At 47.2% G+C, this 19,947-nt stretch overlaps 1 protein-coding gene across 1 annotated transcript in view; it reads right to left on the minus strand.

Annotated features, from left to right (window-relative positions):
- Positions 1 to 19,947, minus strand: part of RENBP (renin binding protein) — a 69,441-nt gene that overhangs the window by 11,923 nt on the left and 37,571 nt on the right. Inside the window, exons 6-9 of the mRNA XM_077479018.1 lie at positions 6,912 to 6,993; positions 6,657 to 6,832; positions 6,081 to 6,212; positions 2,752 to 2,839 (exon numbers count right to left, since the gene is read on the minus strand). Of these exons, the coding sequence (XP_077335144.1) occupies positions 2,752 to 2,839; positions 6,081 to 6,212; positions 6,657 to 6,832; positions 6,912 to 6,993 (478 nt within the window). The remainder of the gene's footprint in view (positions 1 to 2,751; positions 2,840 to 6,080; positions 6,213 to 6,656; positions 6,833 to 6,911; positions 6,994 to 19,947) is intronic.

Here is a 19,947-nt window from a genome sequence, read left to right on the forward strand (position 1 = left end):
TGCTTTATTACAGTTACTAGGAAAGTGATTTATCCTGAATTTAGGTATTTTTCTTTGCTTGCAAAACAATTACTTAGCTTGAAAAAAATAAAACGAGTACAGCCACCACCAGGCCCGGACTGGGACAAAAAATAGGCCTGGGCATTTTGCATTGAGCAGTCCATGACATGTTAACCGGCCCCTTCCCCACTCTCCTCCCTGACAGATCCCCTGAGAGGGGGGAGGGAGAACCCACCAGAGGTGTGGGGGAGGGGTGAGGTGGGACCAGGAAAGAGCATGGGGGGTTGGAGAGCACAGGGAAGAACCTTCAGAACATGGGGTGGGGCGAGAGCACAGGGAGGGCAGCGGAGAGAGCATGGGGGGGTGGGGGAAGGTGGAGAGAACAATGGGGGGAGAGGTGGAGAGAGCAATGGGGGGGGGGGAGAGCAATGGGGGGGGGGAGAGAAGGTGGAGAGAGCAATGGGGGGGGGGAGAGAAGGTGGAGAGAGCAATGGGGGGGGAAGAGAAGGTGGAGAGAGCAATGGGGGGGGAAGAGAAGGTGGAGAGAGCAATGGGGGGGGGAAGAGAAGGTGGAGAGAGCAATGGGGGGGAGAGAAGGTGGAGAGAGCAATGGGGGGGGAGAGAAGGTGGAGAGAGCAATGGGGGGGGGGGGAAGGTGGAGAGAGCAATTGGGGGGGGGGGGGGAAGGTGGAGAGAGCAATTGGGGGGGGAAGGTGGAGAGAGCAATGGGGGGGGGGAAGGTGGAGAGAGCAATGGGGGGGGGGGGAAGGTGGAGAGAGCAATGGGGGGGGGAAGGTGGAGAGAGCAATGGGGAGGCGGAGAGCATGGGGGGGGGTGGAGAGCATGGGGAGGGAGGTGGAGAGCATGGGGGGGCGGAGAGCGGGGGGGGGGGGGGGGAGGTGGAGAGCCCAGGGGGTAGCAGCAGAGAGAAGCAGGATAGGAGGAGCAGTGGGGGCGGCTGCATATAGAAGAATAATTCTCTCCATCCTCCTCCTGCTTCTCCTCTCCCTCTCGCAGGCATTCTGCTACTGCGGGAGGAATTATTCTTCTATATGCAGCCACCCCCACCCCTCCTCCTCCTATGCAGTTTACAGGGGGGCTGAACTCACGTTTTCTTTTCCAGTGATCTGGCATATTCAGTCCATTCTCGACAGAAGGTGGGTCTGGCTCCTCCTTCCGGCACCAACAGCTGACCTATACGGGCGGCCGTGCAGAGGCCGCCGAAGGAGTGTCATCTAGCTCCTCCCCCCGGCGCCGATGGCTGAGTTTAACTGGCAGCCGGGCGGCCGAGGAGAGGCTGGATGAGCGGCGCAAGCTCAAGCTTTGAGCCCCGCAAGGGCTTGCAGCCTGGCGGCCCACCAGGCAAGTGCCCGGTTTGCCCTATGGCCAATCCGGGCCTAGCCACCATATTTAATGACTGGAGAGTGATATATGACATTTTTGTTCTCAGGTTTAGATACAGAAAAACTATTTCATAATGTGTATATACTGTATATGTGATCTGGCATTGTTTTCATGGCTCAGCCTGCACTCTAGAATGGTGCATTACACTTTATACACTTCAAATCAAGTGTGTGGATTGGTCTATGTATGGAGACTCTTAGGTAAAATATACCAGAGGTAAGCTTCAGCCACAGGGCAGCTATTCACTTGTATTGCAGGCCATACTCTTGTAGATGTTGATGCCCATTTGTATCAGTGATTACCTGCACCAATTCCTGAATGCGTAATTTTGTGTCAAGTAGCATATAAAATGCCTACAAGCGTCCATGTGCATGAACCCTTATAGTCAAAGTTACACAAATACTACAGTATATTGCCAAAAGTATTGGGACACCTGCCTTTACATGAACTTTAATGGCATCCCAGTCTTAGTCCGTAGGGTTCATTATTCAGTTGGCCCATCCTTTGTAGCTATAACAGCTTCAACTCTTCTGGGAAGGCTGTCCACGGGAATGTTTGACCACTCTTCCAGAAGTTCATTTGTGATGTCAGGTACTGTTAGATGAGAAGGCCTGGCTCACAGTCTGCACTCCAATTCATTCCAAAAGATGTTCTATGGGTTTGAGGTCAGAACTCTGTGCAGGCCAGTCAACTTCCTCCACCCCAAACTCGCTCATCCATGTCTTTATGGACCTTGTTTTGTGCACTGGTCCAAGTCATTTGTTGGAGGGGGAATTATGGTGTGTAGCTGTTTTCAGGGGTTGGGCTTGGCCCCTTAAAGTGTCAACATACCAAGATATTTTGGACAATTTCATGCCTGCCCTCGACTTTGAGGGAACAGTTTAGGGACAGCCCCTTCCTGTTCCAACATGACCAGTGCACAAACAAGGTCCATAAAGACATGGATGAGCGAGTTTGGGGTGGAGGAACCTGACTGGCCTACACAGGGTACTCACCTCAACCCGATAGAACACCTCTGGGATGAATTAGAGTGGAGACTGCAAGCCAGGCCTTCTCGTCCACATCATTTCCTAACCTCACAAATGCGCTTCTGGAAGAATGGTCAAACATTCCCTTAGGCACACTCCTAAATCCGGTGGACAGCCTTTCCAGAAGGATTGAAGCTGTTATAGCTGCAAAGGGTGGGTCCACTCAATATTGAACCGTATGGACTAAGACGCCATTAAAGTTCACGTGCGTATAAAGGCAGGTGTCCCAATACTTTTGGTAACATAGTGCATCTTGGAGATTCTGGCAGAAGTTTATTAAAATGTTAATCTAAATTGCTTGTGACAATGGTAATCAAACCTTTAAATGGGCCTCCTTTAATGCTGAGCGCTACCTTTCCATCCTGGCTCAGATAGCCAAACCACTCCCCGTATTTAGGGTCCAAAAACTGAAAAACACAAAACAGAAAAAAGGTCTTATATTATGCACATGCCGTAAAATATCACAATACAAAAAGTCAAACTTGTGCTGAGACAGACAGGAAGCCTGGTATTCTCCAGAAAATGCTTGTTGCCTGGCTATCATGCTACTCTTATACTTCTTAAGTCACTTAAGTCACTGACTTTAGTATGCATACAAAGTTGAGAGGTTATTGACTGCATTCATCTTCCATATTAGTGGCTCCTAAAGTGGTGAAGCTGGAGGATCGGTTACTATTTTCAAAGCATTTTTAGTGGTCCATTCAAGATTCCTTGCAGGTTCTCTGCTGTGATTTCCAGGATTCATAGGACCTCCACCAACTCCAGGACTTCCAGAGAATCCTGAGCAAGTGTAGACAGCCTTTTTGTTCCAGTCACCCCCATGGTGGGTTAATCTTGAAGGCCACGACCTGGTGCCAGTTGTAGTAAAGAAAACCGGGACCACTTAGGTTCCTGGCCTTCTCCACTTCAGGAGCTCTGGTGAAGGCTAACTGCCACTTAGATTCTGTGCCTCAGGTGACAATGTGCCACTTGCCAGGGGGCACCATAATAGGGTCAGTTTGTCATAAACCAGATGTGACCAGAACTGTGTGACTGTGACAGAGCGGACCAGACATAAATAGGTGAAAGTATGTTTATTAAAGTAAATGCACATAAATGTGAGCACGACACCAATACAAACTGAGTGAACAAACCAAACAACCAAACAGTGATAATAAACCAACCAGCATATGTAGCAAAAGGGAGTACCAGAATCGTAGTCAAGCAAGGCCATGGGTCATAAACAGGAGATCAGTAGATGGGGGGCCAGGAGTAAACAGACAGGGAACAAGATGGAGGGATCAGGCTGCAGAGCAAAGATCCAGGGATACAGGAACAGATACAACAGGTACAGGATATAGGAATCAGGGATCAGGATAACAGGAAAACAGGCTGCAGGTCAGGGAAAAAGGACAATACCAGGGCAAGGTGTCTGTGCACTTTCCAGGTATTTATACTATAGCTGCTATCAAAGTCAGGCGATGCCTGGTGATCCGCTGGTGGACGCTAGTACTGCGGCCCAAAGATGACATAATACTAGCAGGGAGAAGCTCTTCTGACAGCTCCAAACTGCCAGGAGACACCTGCTGGTGGACCTCAGTACTGCCCACCAAATGATCAATATTACCAGTGGAGGGAACCTTTGCTGACAGTTGCTAACATATTTAGAACCAACCAAGTCGGCAATTGTGCTCTCTGCACAGTTTTTTTTTACCCATCAAAGCAGCACAACCCATGTACTTAAACTAATATAGCGGTACCCTTGTAGGGACTGCAGGCGATTGTGGTCCATCCCTGAACAGCCAGGCACATGAATTTCCAGACACACCTAAGTCAAGAATCAGTCCTTGTACTTTGTTTTGTTTTATTGAGGAGATATAACTTGGATGGGGATAGGGAACATATGGGATACCACTTGACTGAAGATAGGAAATCAGGGAATGAATCTATATACACCACTGGTATATACAACCTGTTCTCTTCTCCTCCAACACATACACTTGCTTACAGACCATCACACCCAGGACCAGCTAGCACTTTTGGTTTGATCTATCACAGACTTGGATCCTTGAAAACAGACCAAGCGCCCCTTTGGTGTAGCAAAAATATGGTTGTTCTGAGTGCTAGCTGTCCTACATGTGGCTATTGCTCCCAGTACCACCTCTTCAGGCCCTGCCAGCCCTCCTGGCTGCAGCTTCCCCTTTCCACTGCCTGTGCCACCACAGCACCTATCCCAGGCTGCTTCAGCCCAGTCCTCTCAGGGATGCCTCCCAGTCCTCCTGACTGTGCCACTTACCCTGCCCTCTTGGCTGTTCCTGCTGAAGACTTGCCTGGGAGCATTCTCCCGCTGTCCTCCTTGCTCCGTGCCTCCCGTCCAGGAGAACTCCATGTATCTTGAGTGCGCCCCGTCTGCACCCAAGCCCAGGACCAAGGTCACCCCCCCCCCCAAAGGCCACAACAGCCTAACACACCATCTCCACCCAAACAACTCCTCCCCAGCTGGGCTGGCCCTGAGTATTTGAGGGGGCCTGCCCCCTGCCAATCCAAGTTGGAGATTGGTCAGGGCCCGCAGAATACTCCAGCCAGCTCCACCTTACTTCCCCTCCCTTCTTTCTAGAAGGTTCCAGTACATTCTAGAAATAGGGGGAAGGTCTCAGCAAAGCTGCCTGTGAGTCAGTCATCCAGCTCTCTGAATTTTTGCCCAACCCAGGGAACAAACAGAGGCAGGCTTGGCTGCCAACCAAGCCTGCATACATTTACCTACTCTAAAACAAAATAACTTTCTAAATTTCTAGCATTAGAGGGTACTACACTAAGTTTATAAAGTGTACTCATTGCTAGACCACTGTATTCACTTTACTAGTGTATGCAAAATGCTTTGGTTTTCAACCAGGCAGGGACGAATTAGGAGGCATGGGAGACAGGCGTGGGTAGGACTGACTGACGGACGGACTGAGTTTCATTAGAAAGCTTTAGATTTGCACATAATTTTAGCTACCTAAATCTCCGGATCAATTTATCATTTAAACTATATTGTTTTAGAGTATGTGGTAAAGACGTGCTCAAATTCCTTGATTTGCATATCTGCCAGAGCAGTTTTGATGTGGCATCACCACCCCTGTTAGATTTTTAATTTTATATAGAGATTGTAACAGGGCCCATTTCATAGTAGGACTGAGCAATCTGGCTTTACTGTATTATACAATTCAACATCTTAACATGTTTCTGTCATTTGGATCTGAACAAGTTGGATGTTCGGGAAGTTTTACAGGGGTTGAGGTGCATATGAAGGACCACAACAATATACGCTTTCATAGTCCAATGAGCAGGCTGGACATGGAGGCGGAAATGTGGGCGAATACTTACCTTTCCCGCTGTCCCCACCACTGAACACTGTTTCGATCCTGAGAAAACAGTCTCCCAAAGTGTGCCAGGAAACCATCACTTCTGAGGGTGTCAATCCCTGGATCCCTGACAGTTCTCACTGGTTCCTCCATCTCACTGCAGCACTTAGTATATGAAGGTTAGCGAGAGGAACCAGTGAGAAGGGACCCAAGGATTGGAGCCCAGGGTCGGTTTCCCAGTGGACTGTTTTCCCAGGATTGAAGCGATGTTAGGTGTTACATGGCTTTTACTTTTTATTTAAGCAGTCACTTTAATGTTACGTACCCGGGTGAAAACATAGTCAAAGACTGTCTGGAAGTGGTCAAGTAGACGTGGATCACGGGTCTCCTGATATCCAAGCAGAAAAGCAATCAGAGCTTCTGTGTGTGGCCACCACATTTTCATACTCCACTCCAGCTGGAAGAAAGGAAAGGAAACAGGAATTATCCACATACAGTACAATGAAAAAATAAACCCAACCTTCATTTGTTTACGATGATACAGGGAGATGGTTATAGTTCTTGGGGAGTTTACAAGCAGATAGAAATAATAGATGGGAACTTTGCTTCTCTCAGTAGAAGTATGGAAGCAGAAGGAAGAACTGGCCACAGTTTGACATACAGAATGTATCCTAATGCAATAGGGGGAAATAAGTTAAAGTTAAACTTAGCCCCTCCCCCAAACAATCACTACATTTGTTTTGTTTTTTTGTTGTTCTTTTAACTATTCTATATGTATTTAATCTGTGTATTTAGCCTTTTTTCAGCTTTAACGCTTCACCATATATTAACATCGGCCTATTAGCAAATGGTGTTAGGCCCTCTTTGGGTGATGGGCCCCCCTTTCAAACTTTATGTTCACCTGTGTAGGGCAATGCCCATCCACATCTTGAAAGGAGAAGAGACCTCCATGCTCTTGATCCCACCCTGAGTGAAATGGCAGCAACACAAACTTCTCCACTGCAGTCTGTCTCAAAGTATGGTCAGAGTGCCTGATGGCATGGCGCAGAAGAAACCAGCCAGCTTCAAGGGCATGCCCTGTGATGGCAAAAGAAAGATTAGATGAAAGCAAAAGGAACAGTTTGCGGCTATGAATGTATCTAAGAACATTCCATACCGGGGTTCTGATGCCGGCCCATACACCCTGGAAGCTCCTTTCCATCTTCAGATACGTTCTCCAAAATTTCCTGACCATCACGCTAAATTAAATTTAAGGTGGCACAGGGATAAAATCAATGTACAAGTCACCAAAGGTCATAAAACTTGCAGTAAACAAAAAACAAAACAAACAAAAACAACAACAAAAAAAAAAAAAAATACCTTACAGTCCCTGCTGAACTGCTCAAATTAAAATTCATGTACGGCCAGCTTAGCCCTCAAATATGTATAGATTAGTCCTTTCCTCCTCATTTCTGACTATAGTAAGTGCTGTCTGTGTAGCAAGATCCCAGGGCCCCTGGGGCCCAAGGGTGACCTCCAAAGTTAGGGACAGCTGACATCCTGGGTTACGAGGAATGTTGGGTGTAATGTAAGGTAGATGAATGGGTGGCAGACACTCATTGAATGCAAAGAGATTTATTTTCTCTTGAACAGAACTGGGGGAGAGAGGGTTAGGGCCAGGACACCCTTTAGTAGTTGCAATGTTAATTTGGCAGACTCTGAGACTTCTATAGGCAGACAGCCATGCAGGGAAAGGTATACAGCAAGACACCACATCTGCATGAGGATCACTGTCTCCTATGGCAACAGTCTTATAATGCCGCATACACACGATCGGAATTTTGGTCGGAAATAGCTCCGATGGTTTCCCCGACGGAATTACGGCGGGATTTCACTCAAGCTGTCTTGCATACACACGGTCATACCAAATTCCGACCATCAAGAACGCGGTGATGTATAACACATAGGACGGGACTAGAAAAAGGAAGTTCAATAGCCAGTAGCCAATAGCTTCCGTCTCGTAGTTGAATCTGAACATGCGTGGGTTTCTGCACGTCGGAATTGCATACACACAAATGCATTTTCGGAAAGGAACTTTTTCCGACCGAAAGATAGAGAACATGCTCTCAATATTTTGCTGGCCGAAATTCGAGTCCGATGGAGCACACACACGATCGCATTTTCTAACCAAAAGCTTGCATCTGTCTTTTGCTGGCCGAATTTCCGATTGTGTGTACGCGGCATTACAGTTTCTAACACAAGTTATAACAAACTCCTTTAGTTCTTCTACAATCTCCTCTTGTAGATCTTCACTCCACTGAGCTCCCAGTGTCTCTCACTAGACTTGCTGATCCACTGCCACTGGATCCCCTGAGCTCTTCCAACCTACTCACTCAGCATCTACCTCAAGCATCAGCCTCATGTCCATGCTGGGTCCCTAGCTTGGCACTCACAGATACTCCTCAAGGGTCACCACACTGAGTCCTGCTCAGTCCCTGGCTTGGCACACAAGACTGCTCTGCAAGCCTCCTGCTGAAGTTTCCCAATTCTTCACCATCCCCAGTTGGTGAGAATACTGCTCCAGTACTTTCCTTCAACAACGCACGGTGGTCACTGGTAACAAGGTGGATGGTCCCTTACTGGCGACAGTTTCCCTTCTACCTCTGACCACAACAGGTTTTCCGGGCCGGCAGAACCGTCACTTTTGGTTAGACTGCAAGCCGCAGTCCCAATCCTGCGCTGCTCTCTTGCTTCTGGATAGGCGCTCAGACAGCCTAGCAGCCAGATGTCCCCGGGATAGGTCTCAGGCTCTGGCCTAGCAGCCCGGGGCAGTACAACACACGTCCACCCAGACAGCCGACCAGGAGGCACAGAACCCCGATCACCTGACTCCACCCAAATAATTAGGTTCTCCTAGCAGGCCAAGGGATTCTAGAAAATCCCTGCCCATTGGCTGAGATACCCTATATACTCTTAATCTGCCACTTGCAATGCCCTTGTTTTATCCAATGTTGCCAGGTACCCGGCCACCTAACGACAGAAAAGAGAAGTGCAGCAATTTCAGAATTAGGGCAAAATCAGTTGACCCCCTAGGAACTGGCCAAGGCAACTGCATTTAAAAACAACCCTGCCTAAACATCGGGGTGCTACACCTGTGTGACCGGATAATTTATATGGATGGAAGGGCAGGGAAGAGGCCCATGTTGAGTCTTCGCATGGCACATGCATGCACAGACCCTCCTCTCCTACAGTTATGGCCAAAAGTATTGGTAATTATCCACAATGGGCATCATTCAACCAAGGCTTTATGAACACACCCCTTGATGGCTGTTATTTTTAGTTTGGTACCCTTATAAATACAAAAAATAAAATAAAAATCAAGCAAAAAAAAAAAAAACCATATACAGTATATCCAGGAGATATTGCAGCCGTGCTCAAGTCAGAAATTCCACATAGCTTACATAGAGTGGACTCATACTTTAAAACTACTGTAAACCTTTTTTAATCATTTTGCTAGAAAAGCAAACATGTGACCCAAACTGCCTAGGCCTTATAACGAGCCCTGAATAGAATTAGAAGCTGCATTTTACCCGGAAGGATTAGTCATTAACCGCTTCAGCCACGGAAAAAATTACCCCCTTCCTGACCAGAACACTTTTTGCGATACGCCACTGAGTCACTTTAACTGACAATTGCGCGGTCATGCAACGTTGCCCCAAAACAACATTTATTTACTTTTTTTCCCACAAATAGAGCTTTCTTTTGGTGGTATTTGAGCACCTCTGCCGTTTTTATTTTTTGTGCCATAAACAGAAAAAAGAGTGGCAATTTTGAAAACAAAAAAAAGCAATATTTTTTACTTTTTGCCATAATAAATATCCTCATAAAATATATAAACATGAAATTTCTTTTTCAGTTTAAGCCAATATGCATCCTTCTACATATTTTTTTGCAATGAGCGTATATCGATTGGTTTGCACAAAAGTTATAGCGTCTAAAAAATTGGGGGTAGATTTATGGCATTTTTAGTATTAAATTTTTTTTTATCAGTAAAGGCAGCGATCTTTGATTTTTATTGCGACTGCGACATCGCGTCGGACACATCGGACACTTTTGACACTATTTTGGGACCAGTGACATTTATACAGCGATCAGTGATCTAAAACTGGAGTTAGTACTTACCGGTAACTCCTTTTCCGGTGGTCTTCCAGGACAGCCCTTGAGAGATGGAACTCCTCCCATCGACACAGGAAACACATTGCCACAGTTCAAAAGGCGGTCCCTCAGATCCCTGGTCAGTCATTCACCAAGAACCGAAGGATGGAACTGAAAAACATATAAACCATAACAGGTAATAACATTAGTACATCACTACAATCAAATAAAGGGTGGGATCGTGCTGTCCTGGAAGACCACCGGAAAAGGAGTTACCGGTAAGTACTAACTCCAGTTTTCCCAAGTGTTCTTCCAGGACAGCCCTTGAGAGGATCCCCAAGTACTTACCAGATTAGGGGGGGACCACGGCCTGGAGGACTTTCCTCCCAAAGGCCTGATCCTGACTAGACATTAAGTCCAGTCGGTAATGCCTTGCAAAGGTGGAAAAGCTTGACCATGTGGCTGCTTTACATACCTGCTCCGGGGTGGCACCAGCTCTTTCTGCCCAGGATGCAGACAACGCTCTTGTGGAGTGAGCTTTAACACCCTCAGGAGGATCTCTATTCAAGGCCTTATACCCCTCTGCTATAGCTAGCCTAATCCATCTAGCTATGGTTACTTTTGAAGCTTTCTGTCCCCTACGCTGTCCGGAAAAAAGGACAAAAAGGGAGTCTGAGATTCTGAATGGATTTGTTATTTTAAGATATTCTAGAATACACCTCCTCACATCCAATAAATGAAAACGTTCCTCTTTCTCATTTGCTGCATTTTGACAAAATGAAGGGAGGACAATATCTTGGGACCTATGGAAGCTAGATGCTACCTTTGGTAAGAACCCAGGGTCTGTCTTTAGTATGACTCTGTCTTCTAGGATCTGTAGGAATGGTTCCCTGATGGATAGAGCTTGGATTTCACTGACCCTATGGGCTGAAGTGATTGCCACCAGGAGTACTGTCTTAAAGGTAATAAGCCTTAGGGAGGCCCCTGAGATAGGCTCAAAGGGTGACCCCAAGAAAGCTTTTAGCACAACTGCTAAATCCCAGGATGGGACTTTTGTGATTCTGACTGGCTTACGTCTAGCGACTGCCTTACAGAATCTAGCGACAAAAGGATTTTCCTGTAAGCGTTCATCTAGGTATACACTTAAGGCAGCTATCTGTACCTTAATAGTACTTAGGGTTAAACCCTTGTTTACACCTTCCTGTAAAAACTGTAGAATATTAGCCGTATTTATGTCACGGCTATTCAGCCAGCTATTAAATTTTTTCCAGACTTTTTTGTAAATAGCCCTCGTGACTGGTTTGCGACTCTGTAGTAAGGTCGCAATTACCTCATCTGACAGGCCCTTACTCCTTAAGATTTCCTCCTCAGTAACCACGCTGAAAGCTTCAGTGTGGCGACCTGCGGATGGTAGAGAGGTCCCTGCGACAGGAGGTCCTGTCTGTAGGGAAGCCTTAGAGGCGGACAATCTGTCAATTGTAGCAACGTTGTGAACCACGGTCTCCTGGGCCAAAAAGGTGCTACTAGAATCAAACAGGTTTTCTCCTTGAGGAATCTTGCTAGGACCCTCGGAATGAGATGAAGAGGGGGAAATGCATACGCCAGACTGAAAGTCCATGGAGTTTGCAAGGCATCTACCGCCAGGGGTTGATCTCCTGGGTTTAGCGAGAAAAAATTGGGAACCTTTGCATTCTTCTTGCTCGCAAAAAGGTCTACCTCTGGTTCTCCCCAGTGAGCTGTTATGAGATTGAATGCCTCTGGGTGTAAGGACCATTCTTGGTTCGAAATCTTCTGTCGACTCAAGAAGTCCGCCTTGTTGTTCAGCTCCCCTTTCAGGTGAACTGCAGAAATGGATTCCAGATTGGCTTCTGCCCACTGGAGAATGCGTCTGGCTACCAACATCAAACGAGGACTTCTGGTACCTCCTTGTTTGTTTATGTATGCTACAGCCGTCGTATTGTCTGAACGGACTTGTAGATGGTGACCCTGTATTGCGGGGTGAAAAGCTAGAACAGCTCTCAGGATTGCTGTTAGTTCTTTCCAATTGGAAGAGAAACATTTCTCCTCCGGGGTCCACTTGTCCTGGACCCAGCTTGAGCCTAGGTGGGCTCCCCAGCCCCAACTGCTCGCATCCGTTGTTAGTGTTGAAGTGATAGGAAGGACCCAATGAACCCCTTTGTTTAGGTTCTCCCTGTCCTTCCACCACCAGAGGGAGTGTTTTATCCTTGAGGGGATCGATACCTCCTCCTCCAGATCTCTGCCTTTTAATTGTTCTAACAGAAAACCCTGAAGTTCTCTTTGATGGAACCTGGCCCATTGTACGGCTGGAATGGCTGCCGTCATAAGACCTAAGACCGACATTACTTCCCTCACCGTACACTTGGGGCTGCATTGAAGAAAAGATATTCTCTGCCACAGATTCAAAATCTTTTCTTCCGGCAGTATAATTTTCTGATCTACAGACTTGATCCAGTACCCCAGATACAGGATCTCCTGTGTTGGGGTTGTCTTGGATTTCTCCTGACTGACAATCCACCCTAATCGACTCAGGCTGAGTTGAGTCAATTCCAGGTCCTGAGAAAGACGACTCTCTGAGTGGGCTGTTAGGAGCAGATCGTCTAGGTAGGGGATAATTGAGACTGATTGAAGCCTCAGAGGAACTAAAGCCTCTCCGAGAACCTTGGTAAAGATTCTCGGGGAGGATGATAGACCGAAGGGAAGTGCTCTGCACTGAAAGTGGTAAACCTTTGTGTCTATCTGCACTGCCATCCGAAGGAATTTCTGGCATTCCTCCCTTATTGGAATGTGCAGATAAGCATCCCTTAGATCCAGGGTTGCCATAAATGTCTCTTTCTGCAGGAGATTCTTTATGGAATAAATGGACTCCATCCGAAATCTCTTGTAACGGATGGAGCGATTCAGTGGACGGAGGTTCATAATTAGTCTGAATCTCCCTGACGGTTTTCTTACCACAAAAATGTGCGAGTAAAAACCGTCTCCTTGTTCCTGAATAGGGACTGGTGTCAATACCTCTTGATCTACCATTTCCCCTATTAGTAAAGGTAAGGCCCTGGCCTTTTCTGAGTGACTTGGAAGCTTTGTCACCAGAAACTTGGAAGGAGGGTTGCTGTGAAATTCCAGCGTATGACCCCTTTTTATTATATTTAAGACAAACTCGTTCGAGGTTGTCTCTTCCCATTGTGGAAGAAATTTGCTTAATCTTCCTCCCACAGGAACCCTGACGTCACTGGGGTTTGGGATCCTGATTGGGGCGGCTAAACAGTATGCCCCCTTTTCCTTTCCCTTTATGTCCCGACCAATGTTTTTTGGGGGTTGAACTCTTCTCTGGTTTAGAGGGTTCCTTAAAGGGACGAAAAATTTTTCTTTGAAAATTTTTCTTTTTTGCGGGAAAGGTTTTCTTTTTATCCGCCGTCCTTTCTAAGGCGGAGTCTAATTCAGGCCCGAAGACTAAGTCTCCTGTAAAAGGGACGCTGCACAGGCGGGTTTTAGACGCCGTGTCTCCCCCCCAGGTTTTCATCCATACTGACCTCCTTGCTGCCACTGAAAGTGCTGCAGATTTAGCCGTAAATTTTGCGGAGTCCGTGGAGGCGTCAGAGATGAAACTGGTGGCCTTAAAAAGCATAGGGAAGGATTTCAAAAGCTCCCCCCTAGGAGTGCCTGCCTTTAAGTGTTCTTGTAGTTGCGATAACCAGAACTCCAGGTTTCTAGCTACACAGGAAGTGGCTAGAGCTGGTTTTAAGCCTGCCATAGAGGCATCCCAGGCCCTCTTTAAGACAATGTCTGTTCTCCTGTCCATGGGATCTTTCAGGTGGCCCATATCCTCAAAGGCCAGATCAGCCTGCTTTGAGATTTTGGACAGAGGGGCGTCTAGTTTAGGATTTTTATTCCAGACCGCCTCTGGGCTCTCATCAAAAGGGAACCTTCTCTTAAGGGATTTAGGAAAGAAAACCTTTTTGTCTGGTTCAGACCACTCCTTAAGGACAAGGTCAGAAAGCACCTTATGTATAGGAAAAACCCTTGCTTTCTTTTTCCCCAGAGCCTCATACATTTGATCATGTCTGGATAACTGAGTTTCTTCCTCCTCAATTTCCAGCGTATCATAGATAGCCCCCATTAGCTCATCTACTTCCTCGAGAGATAATCTATATTTTGAGGCTTTAGATGCTGCTTGATCCTCTTCCTGACCCGAGTCAGTGTCAGAGGATTCGGGGCTAATCAACGTGGGGCTAGGCTCCCTGACCATACGGGGCTCCCCTGAGCTGGGTGTTGTAAGGCATGGTGAGGATGAGATTATAGTTGTTTTACTCGTGGAGGCAGCTGCAGCTGATCCCACGTCAGTGATTAACTCCCGGAGGGACTTAAAGGTCGACGCCATTTCCTCTTTAAAGGAGCCCAAAAACTTTGCTAAAGGGGAATCTGCCTCAGATTTAAGCAAGCTTGCAATGCATTGCTTGCATAGGGCTTTGTTAGAGCCAGAGGACAACCTATTCCCACAATTAGGGCACTTTTTGCGGCCTGTCTTGTCTTCCCTTGGCATCTCTTTAGCCTGAAAATAAGAAGACAAAGGATTTCTTAGCATCAGCACCATGTCCCTCTTAGAATCACCACTAACAAACAACCTCACTGTGAGTAAACCGCCACCGGGGGCACTACAGGGCCCAGCCTACAAACACCACCACTCCACCAGAGTAATAGCATGCCCAGCAGCCTACCTGGGTTTGGCTGGTGCCTGTCTCCGCCGGAGTATCCTGGGGAATAGCCTCCATGGTCCCCCTCTGACGCTCCGAATCCCGCCGCTAATCCGGTATAGCTGGACGCTGGTCGGGCTTCACAGGCACAGCGCTGGCTCTCCCTCTCCTCCTTGTACCCTTAGAGACCCGGAACCGGAAGTCTCGGCACGCAGTGATGACGCGGTTCCGCCGGAAGTGACGCTCGGCGTCTCCGACCCCACCGCAACAAGGAGCAAAGATGGAAGGTTCCACTCACCGCTCCTGGGGGAAACCGCGCCATTCTGCCCCTGGCCACCTCGGCACTGGAAGGAGGAGGGTAACGGGTCTGCTCCGAATCAGCTGGACGGTACCCGAGCCACAAAGAAAGGTATGGACCCAATACTGCAGCCAAAAAACAGGACCCGGTCCCTTATGGCTAACAGGTTCTCAGGCAGCCCCTGAGAGGGGCCTCCAGGTTCCTGGCAACATGTTCCTCCGACGTAGGAAACACAAATGACTGATCAGGGACCTGAGGGACCGCCTTTTGAACTGTGGCAATGTGTTTCCTGTGTCGATGGGAGGAGCTCCATCTCTCAAGGGCTGTCCTGGAAGAACACTTGGGAAAAATGTACTGATTACTGTGTAAATGACACTGGCAGGGAAGGGGTTAAACACTAGGGGGCGATCAAGGGGTTAAGTGTGTCCTAGAGAGTGATTCCAACAACTGGTGGGCTCACTACAACACGACAGAGATCACTGCTCCTGATGACAGGGAGCAGTAGATCCCTGTCATGTTGCTAGGCAGAACAGAGAAATGCTTTGTTTACACCTCCATCTCCCCGCTCTGCCGCTCCGTGTCACGATTGGGGGCCCCCGGCGGACATAGAGTCCGCGGGACCCATGCGCACGCTCATGGAGTACACGGCGGGCGCGTGTGTGCCCACTAAGGCGCGTCTTAAAAGGGACGTACAGGTATGCCCATTTGCGAAGCCATTGTGCCATTGTGCCGATGTACATCGTCATGCGCTGGTCAGCAAGCAGTTAAAGAGGAGCTGCACCTAAAAAAAAAAATATTAAAAGCCAGCAGCTACTAATATTGCAGCTGCTGACTTTTAATAAAATCACACTTACCTGTCCCAGGTTCCAGCGATGTCGGCGGCAGATGACGAGCGATCGCTCGTCTCGCTGCTGCCACCGCCGCCATCCTCTGTCAGGGAATCGGGAAGTGAAGCATGATGGCTTCACTGCCCGGTTCCCTACTGCGCATGCGCGAGTCGCGCTGCACGTCTCTTATGGTCCCCCGCTGCGTCTCTGGGAACTGTGTGTTTCCCAGAACACAACGGGGGGGGGGGGGGCGGAGCGTCTGCGGGGGTCTGCGGTGGTCTGGCCGGAAGTGGGTGCAGTTACCTGGATTATCCAGGTAACTGCACCCCCCTCCCCCCTGAAAGGTGCCGATTGTGGCACCGGAGGGGGGGAGGGATAAGATTAGCGGAACTTCCCCTTTAGGGTGAAGAACCGCTTTAAGCCTTTCTCTAGCTCAGTTTTTAATACATTTGATTCACATTCAAATGCAATGTATCCTGTATCCAGATTCAGCAGTCTTTTCACTGCGATTCTGTACAGGACTCTCTGAGAACTATTTTGGGAGGAAATTGTAACCTGGTTATACACTGTTGGAATACATTGTTCTTGTACTGTATTTTTCAACAATAACTACAAAAATATTCTTCAGCCAGTAGATGGCAGTGTTTACAAGTTTGTAGCTGCATCTATGGTAATACTCCATGTCTTTTCTCTGTATAATAAAGTTTACGATTTCTTGTCTGCAGTTAAGCAGCAAAGCCCATGGTCTGTTCTGTAGGGCTATATACAGATTTTTTTTTTTTTTATCAGAAAATAACTTTATTTCGCTTGTTGCACAGTACATGGTATAAAACAGGCAGTGCGTGGAGATACAGAAAAAATATAGATTACAAAAACAGGAGAAACATTGGGAGGAGAATCAAATCCCAAATAAAGTGCTTTCTCAATACATGCCCTTGCATTTGTAAATGTAACCTCTTTTGCTACACTCACTTATTATTCCCAGCTTTCTGTTTTAGATTACCATTATTCTCCCCACTGTCTTTTCCCTCCATTTCTTGATACAGCAATCCATCTACCGTGCAGCAATTCCAACATCTTGTACCGTAGATAGATAAACCTTAACAACTGTCATACTGAAAACAAGTGTTGCATCCACAATTGACCTTTGCAATTCTTTTAATTTCTCGTGTACACATTCTATATTAAAGTGGTTGTAAACGCTTTACATCAGGGTTTACTTCCTCTTTAAGTCATCTATAGTAAGTTGATAATACAATGTTCCTTCTTCCAGTGGCATAAGTGCCAGATTTTCGTACGGTCTATTCCCTGCAACTTTTGGTAATAATTGGATAATCGTGCTATCCCAGAATCAGTCTATCTTTGATAAGTTGGTAGGGGGCCAACCCCGGAATCTCTAGCCATGCCTGCCACATTAAATAAAATTTTTGTGGTACTTTCCTATGTTGATATGTTAATTTTTCTTTAATTAATAATTTGTTCACACTGTCCACCCATTGCCCCTTGGTAGGCACTCTTGAAGTAATCCACCGTTGGGCAATCAGTTTACGCACTTCATAGAGTAATCTGAGGATTGCTGTGCATGTGTGTGAGGTCAGCGTGTCATCTTCCAGTGCACCCAACAGACAAACGGCCGGGTCCATTGGAATAGTCACCCCATATACTGTAGATATCATGGCTATCACCTCCCTCCAGAATCTGAAAAGCTTGGGGCACTTCCACAACATCTGAAGAAGGTCACCATGGTCTGTCTCACATTTTGGGCATGGGGGGAATCTCTAATGCCCCATTTATGAAGTCTCTTGGGTGTCCTATAGGCCCTATGTAATAAGTATAATTGTGATAATTTGTGGGACGCCGACAGTGAGACCATAGGGACTGCCGCTAGACACAATTCCCATTTTTCCCCTTCAATGGGGCCAAGATCTGCCTCCCACCCCTGCCTACATGGTAGCTTAGCAGAGTCTTGTATTCGTGCAAGGAGTGCACTGTAACAGCCCGAGATCATTCCCTTTTTGTCCCCCTTCATAAGGATGGATTGAATAATAGCGTGATCTGTTGGTTGCAGTACAGTGGCCCTTGCCTGTGTTTGCAGTGCATGACGCATCTGAAGGTATTTGAAAAAATTGTTATTTGGAATCCCGAATTCCGTTTGGATTTCAGAGAACAATTTAAATGTATGACCAGCATATAGTTGGGAGACATATTTAATACCCGCCCTTTCCCAGTTTTTAAAGCCTTTTAGCTTCTGTAGTTCTTTGAGTTGTTTGTTGCGCCATATGGGTGTATCTGGCAGGTACCCTTTCATTCCAAGTATCTTTTTAATGTATGGCCATAATGTATTCAACAGTTTCACAGTAGGAGCCGTTGAATTTGGATGTGGATAACCCGCCTCCAGCCTTGTAAGTGCAGTCTCGCTGTCTCCCTCCATATCAAGCAACCTACGAATAGGGTCAGTCAGGTCCATTAGTCCCCACCCCCCTAGCTGTTGCAGTTGGGATGCTAAGAAGTAAATTCTGGGGTGCGGGACCGCCATCTCACCTTCTTCCTTATTATACTGGAGGGTTGACAACTTAATCCTAGCTGATTTTTTCCGCCATATCAATTCCTGAAATTGCGACAATCTTTTCAAACCATCTCCTGGGGATCCACACCGGGGAGTTATGAAATGTATATAATAATTGTGGTGCCCAGATCATTTTAATTAGGTTTATTCTCCCATCAACCGATAGAGGCAGTTTGCACCAGGCTGTGCATTTGTTTCTAAATTTGCTAAGAAGGGGGGATAAGTTGCGTGCAATATATTGGGATGGGTCCAGGATTACCTGGACACCCAAGTACTTAAATTCAGTTACAATCTGGACCATTTCTGCGCACCCAGGCACTGGGACGGTCAAGGGATCTAATGGCATCAGTTTTGCCAATTGATGGCAAAACCTGACAGCTCTCCAAAGGCTTTAATAAGGTCCATAACTGCATGCAAAGTTCCCTGTGTGTCTCCCAGGTATAGCAGGGTATCGTCAGCGTACAGGGATACCACATCCGTGTCCATGGAGCGTTGAAACCCAATTATGTCTTTGTCTCCGCGTATCCTAGCCGCCAGGGGTTTCAGAGCCAGAGCAAACAGGGGCGATAAAGGACACCCCTGTCGAGTGCCCCTGTACAACGAGAATGGCTCTGACAGTTCTCCATTCACCCCAAGTCCCGCGGTGGGCTTAGCGTAAAGTAACTGGACCCATTCGATAAAAGGTGTCACCCAGTCCCACACGCCTCAACACCTTCCACAGGTAAGGCCACTCGACACTGTCGAAGGCCTTAGCTGCGTCAAGGGAGAAAATTGCCCTATTGCCAGTATTATCCGCTGGGATCTGCAGGTTCAAAAAGAGCCTCCTAATATTTTGTGCTGTGGATCTTGAAGGGATATATCCGGATTGGTCTTTTTGCACCATTTTATGTATTACCCTGGCCAGTCTATTTGCCAATACCCTAGCCAACAGCTTAACATCCGCTGTCAGCAAGGATATGGGCCTATATGAGCCCGGGGAGCTGGCCTCCTTGCCTGGTTTCAGCAAGACCACAATAATTGCCTCATTCATGGAACTCGGCAAGGACCCTCTTTCAAGGGCCTCAGTATAGACTTTCAAGAGGGTGGGGAGTAGAGTACCGGAGTATCTTTTATAAATTTCGGATGGTAGGCCATCTACCCCTGGCGAGTTGTTATTTCGGGAGTGTGACAGGGCTATACCTAATTCCTCTTCTGTCAAAGGTGCATTAAGCATTTCGGTGTCTTCTAGTGATAGGATCGGGAGTTCGCTTTTATCTAAAAATTCCTCAATCTCCTCCTCCGTGGGCCTCACTTTAGATGTATACAGGTCCTCATAGAAGTCTTTAAAAATACGAACAATGTCTGAGGTGGAGGAGTGTTCGACCCTCTGGTCATCACAGATAGCTGAAATGGTGGAAGATGACTGTTGCGCTCGCGCCAGAACCGCCAGCATATGTCCAGTCGCTTCACCTTCCTCAAAATGCGTCTGTTGCAAAAAAAAGTGTTTATTTTCTGCTAACTGCAATGCTAGTTGCCTAGACATTGATTGTGCTCCCAGCCACGCCCTTTTTGTGTCATCTGTGGGATTGGCAATGTACTTGTCTTCTGTTTCGGAAACCACTCTGTGCACCGTCATTTCCCAAGCTTTAGTGTCTATTTTAATACAATTTATTATTTGT

Source organism: Lithobates pipiens, unplaced genomic scaffold, assembly GCF_037356315.1.
Source record: "Lithobates pipiens isolate NorthernLeopardFrog02 unplaced genomic scaffold, aLitPip1_a1.2 Scaffold_1, whole genome shotgun sequence".
NCBI classification, from domain to species: Eukaryota; Metazoa; Chordata; class Amphibia; order Anura; family Ranidae; genus Lithobates; species Lithobates pipiens.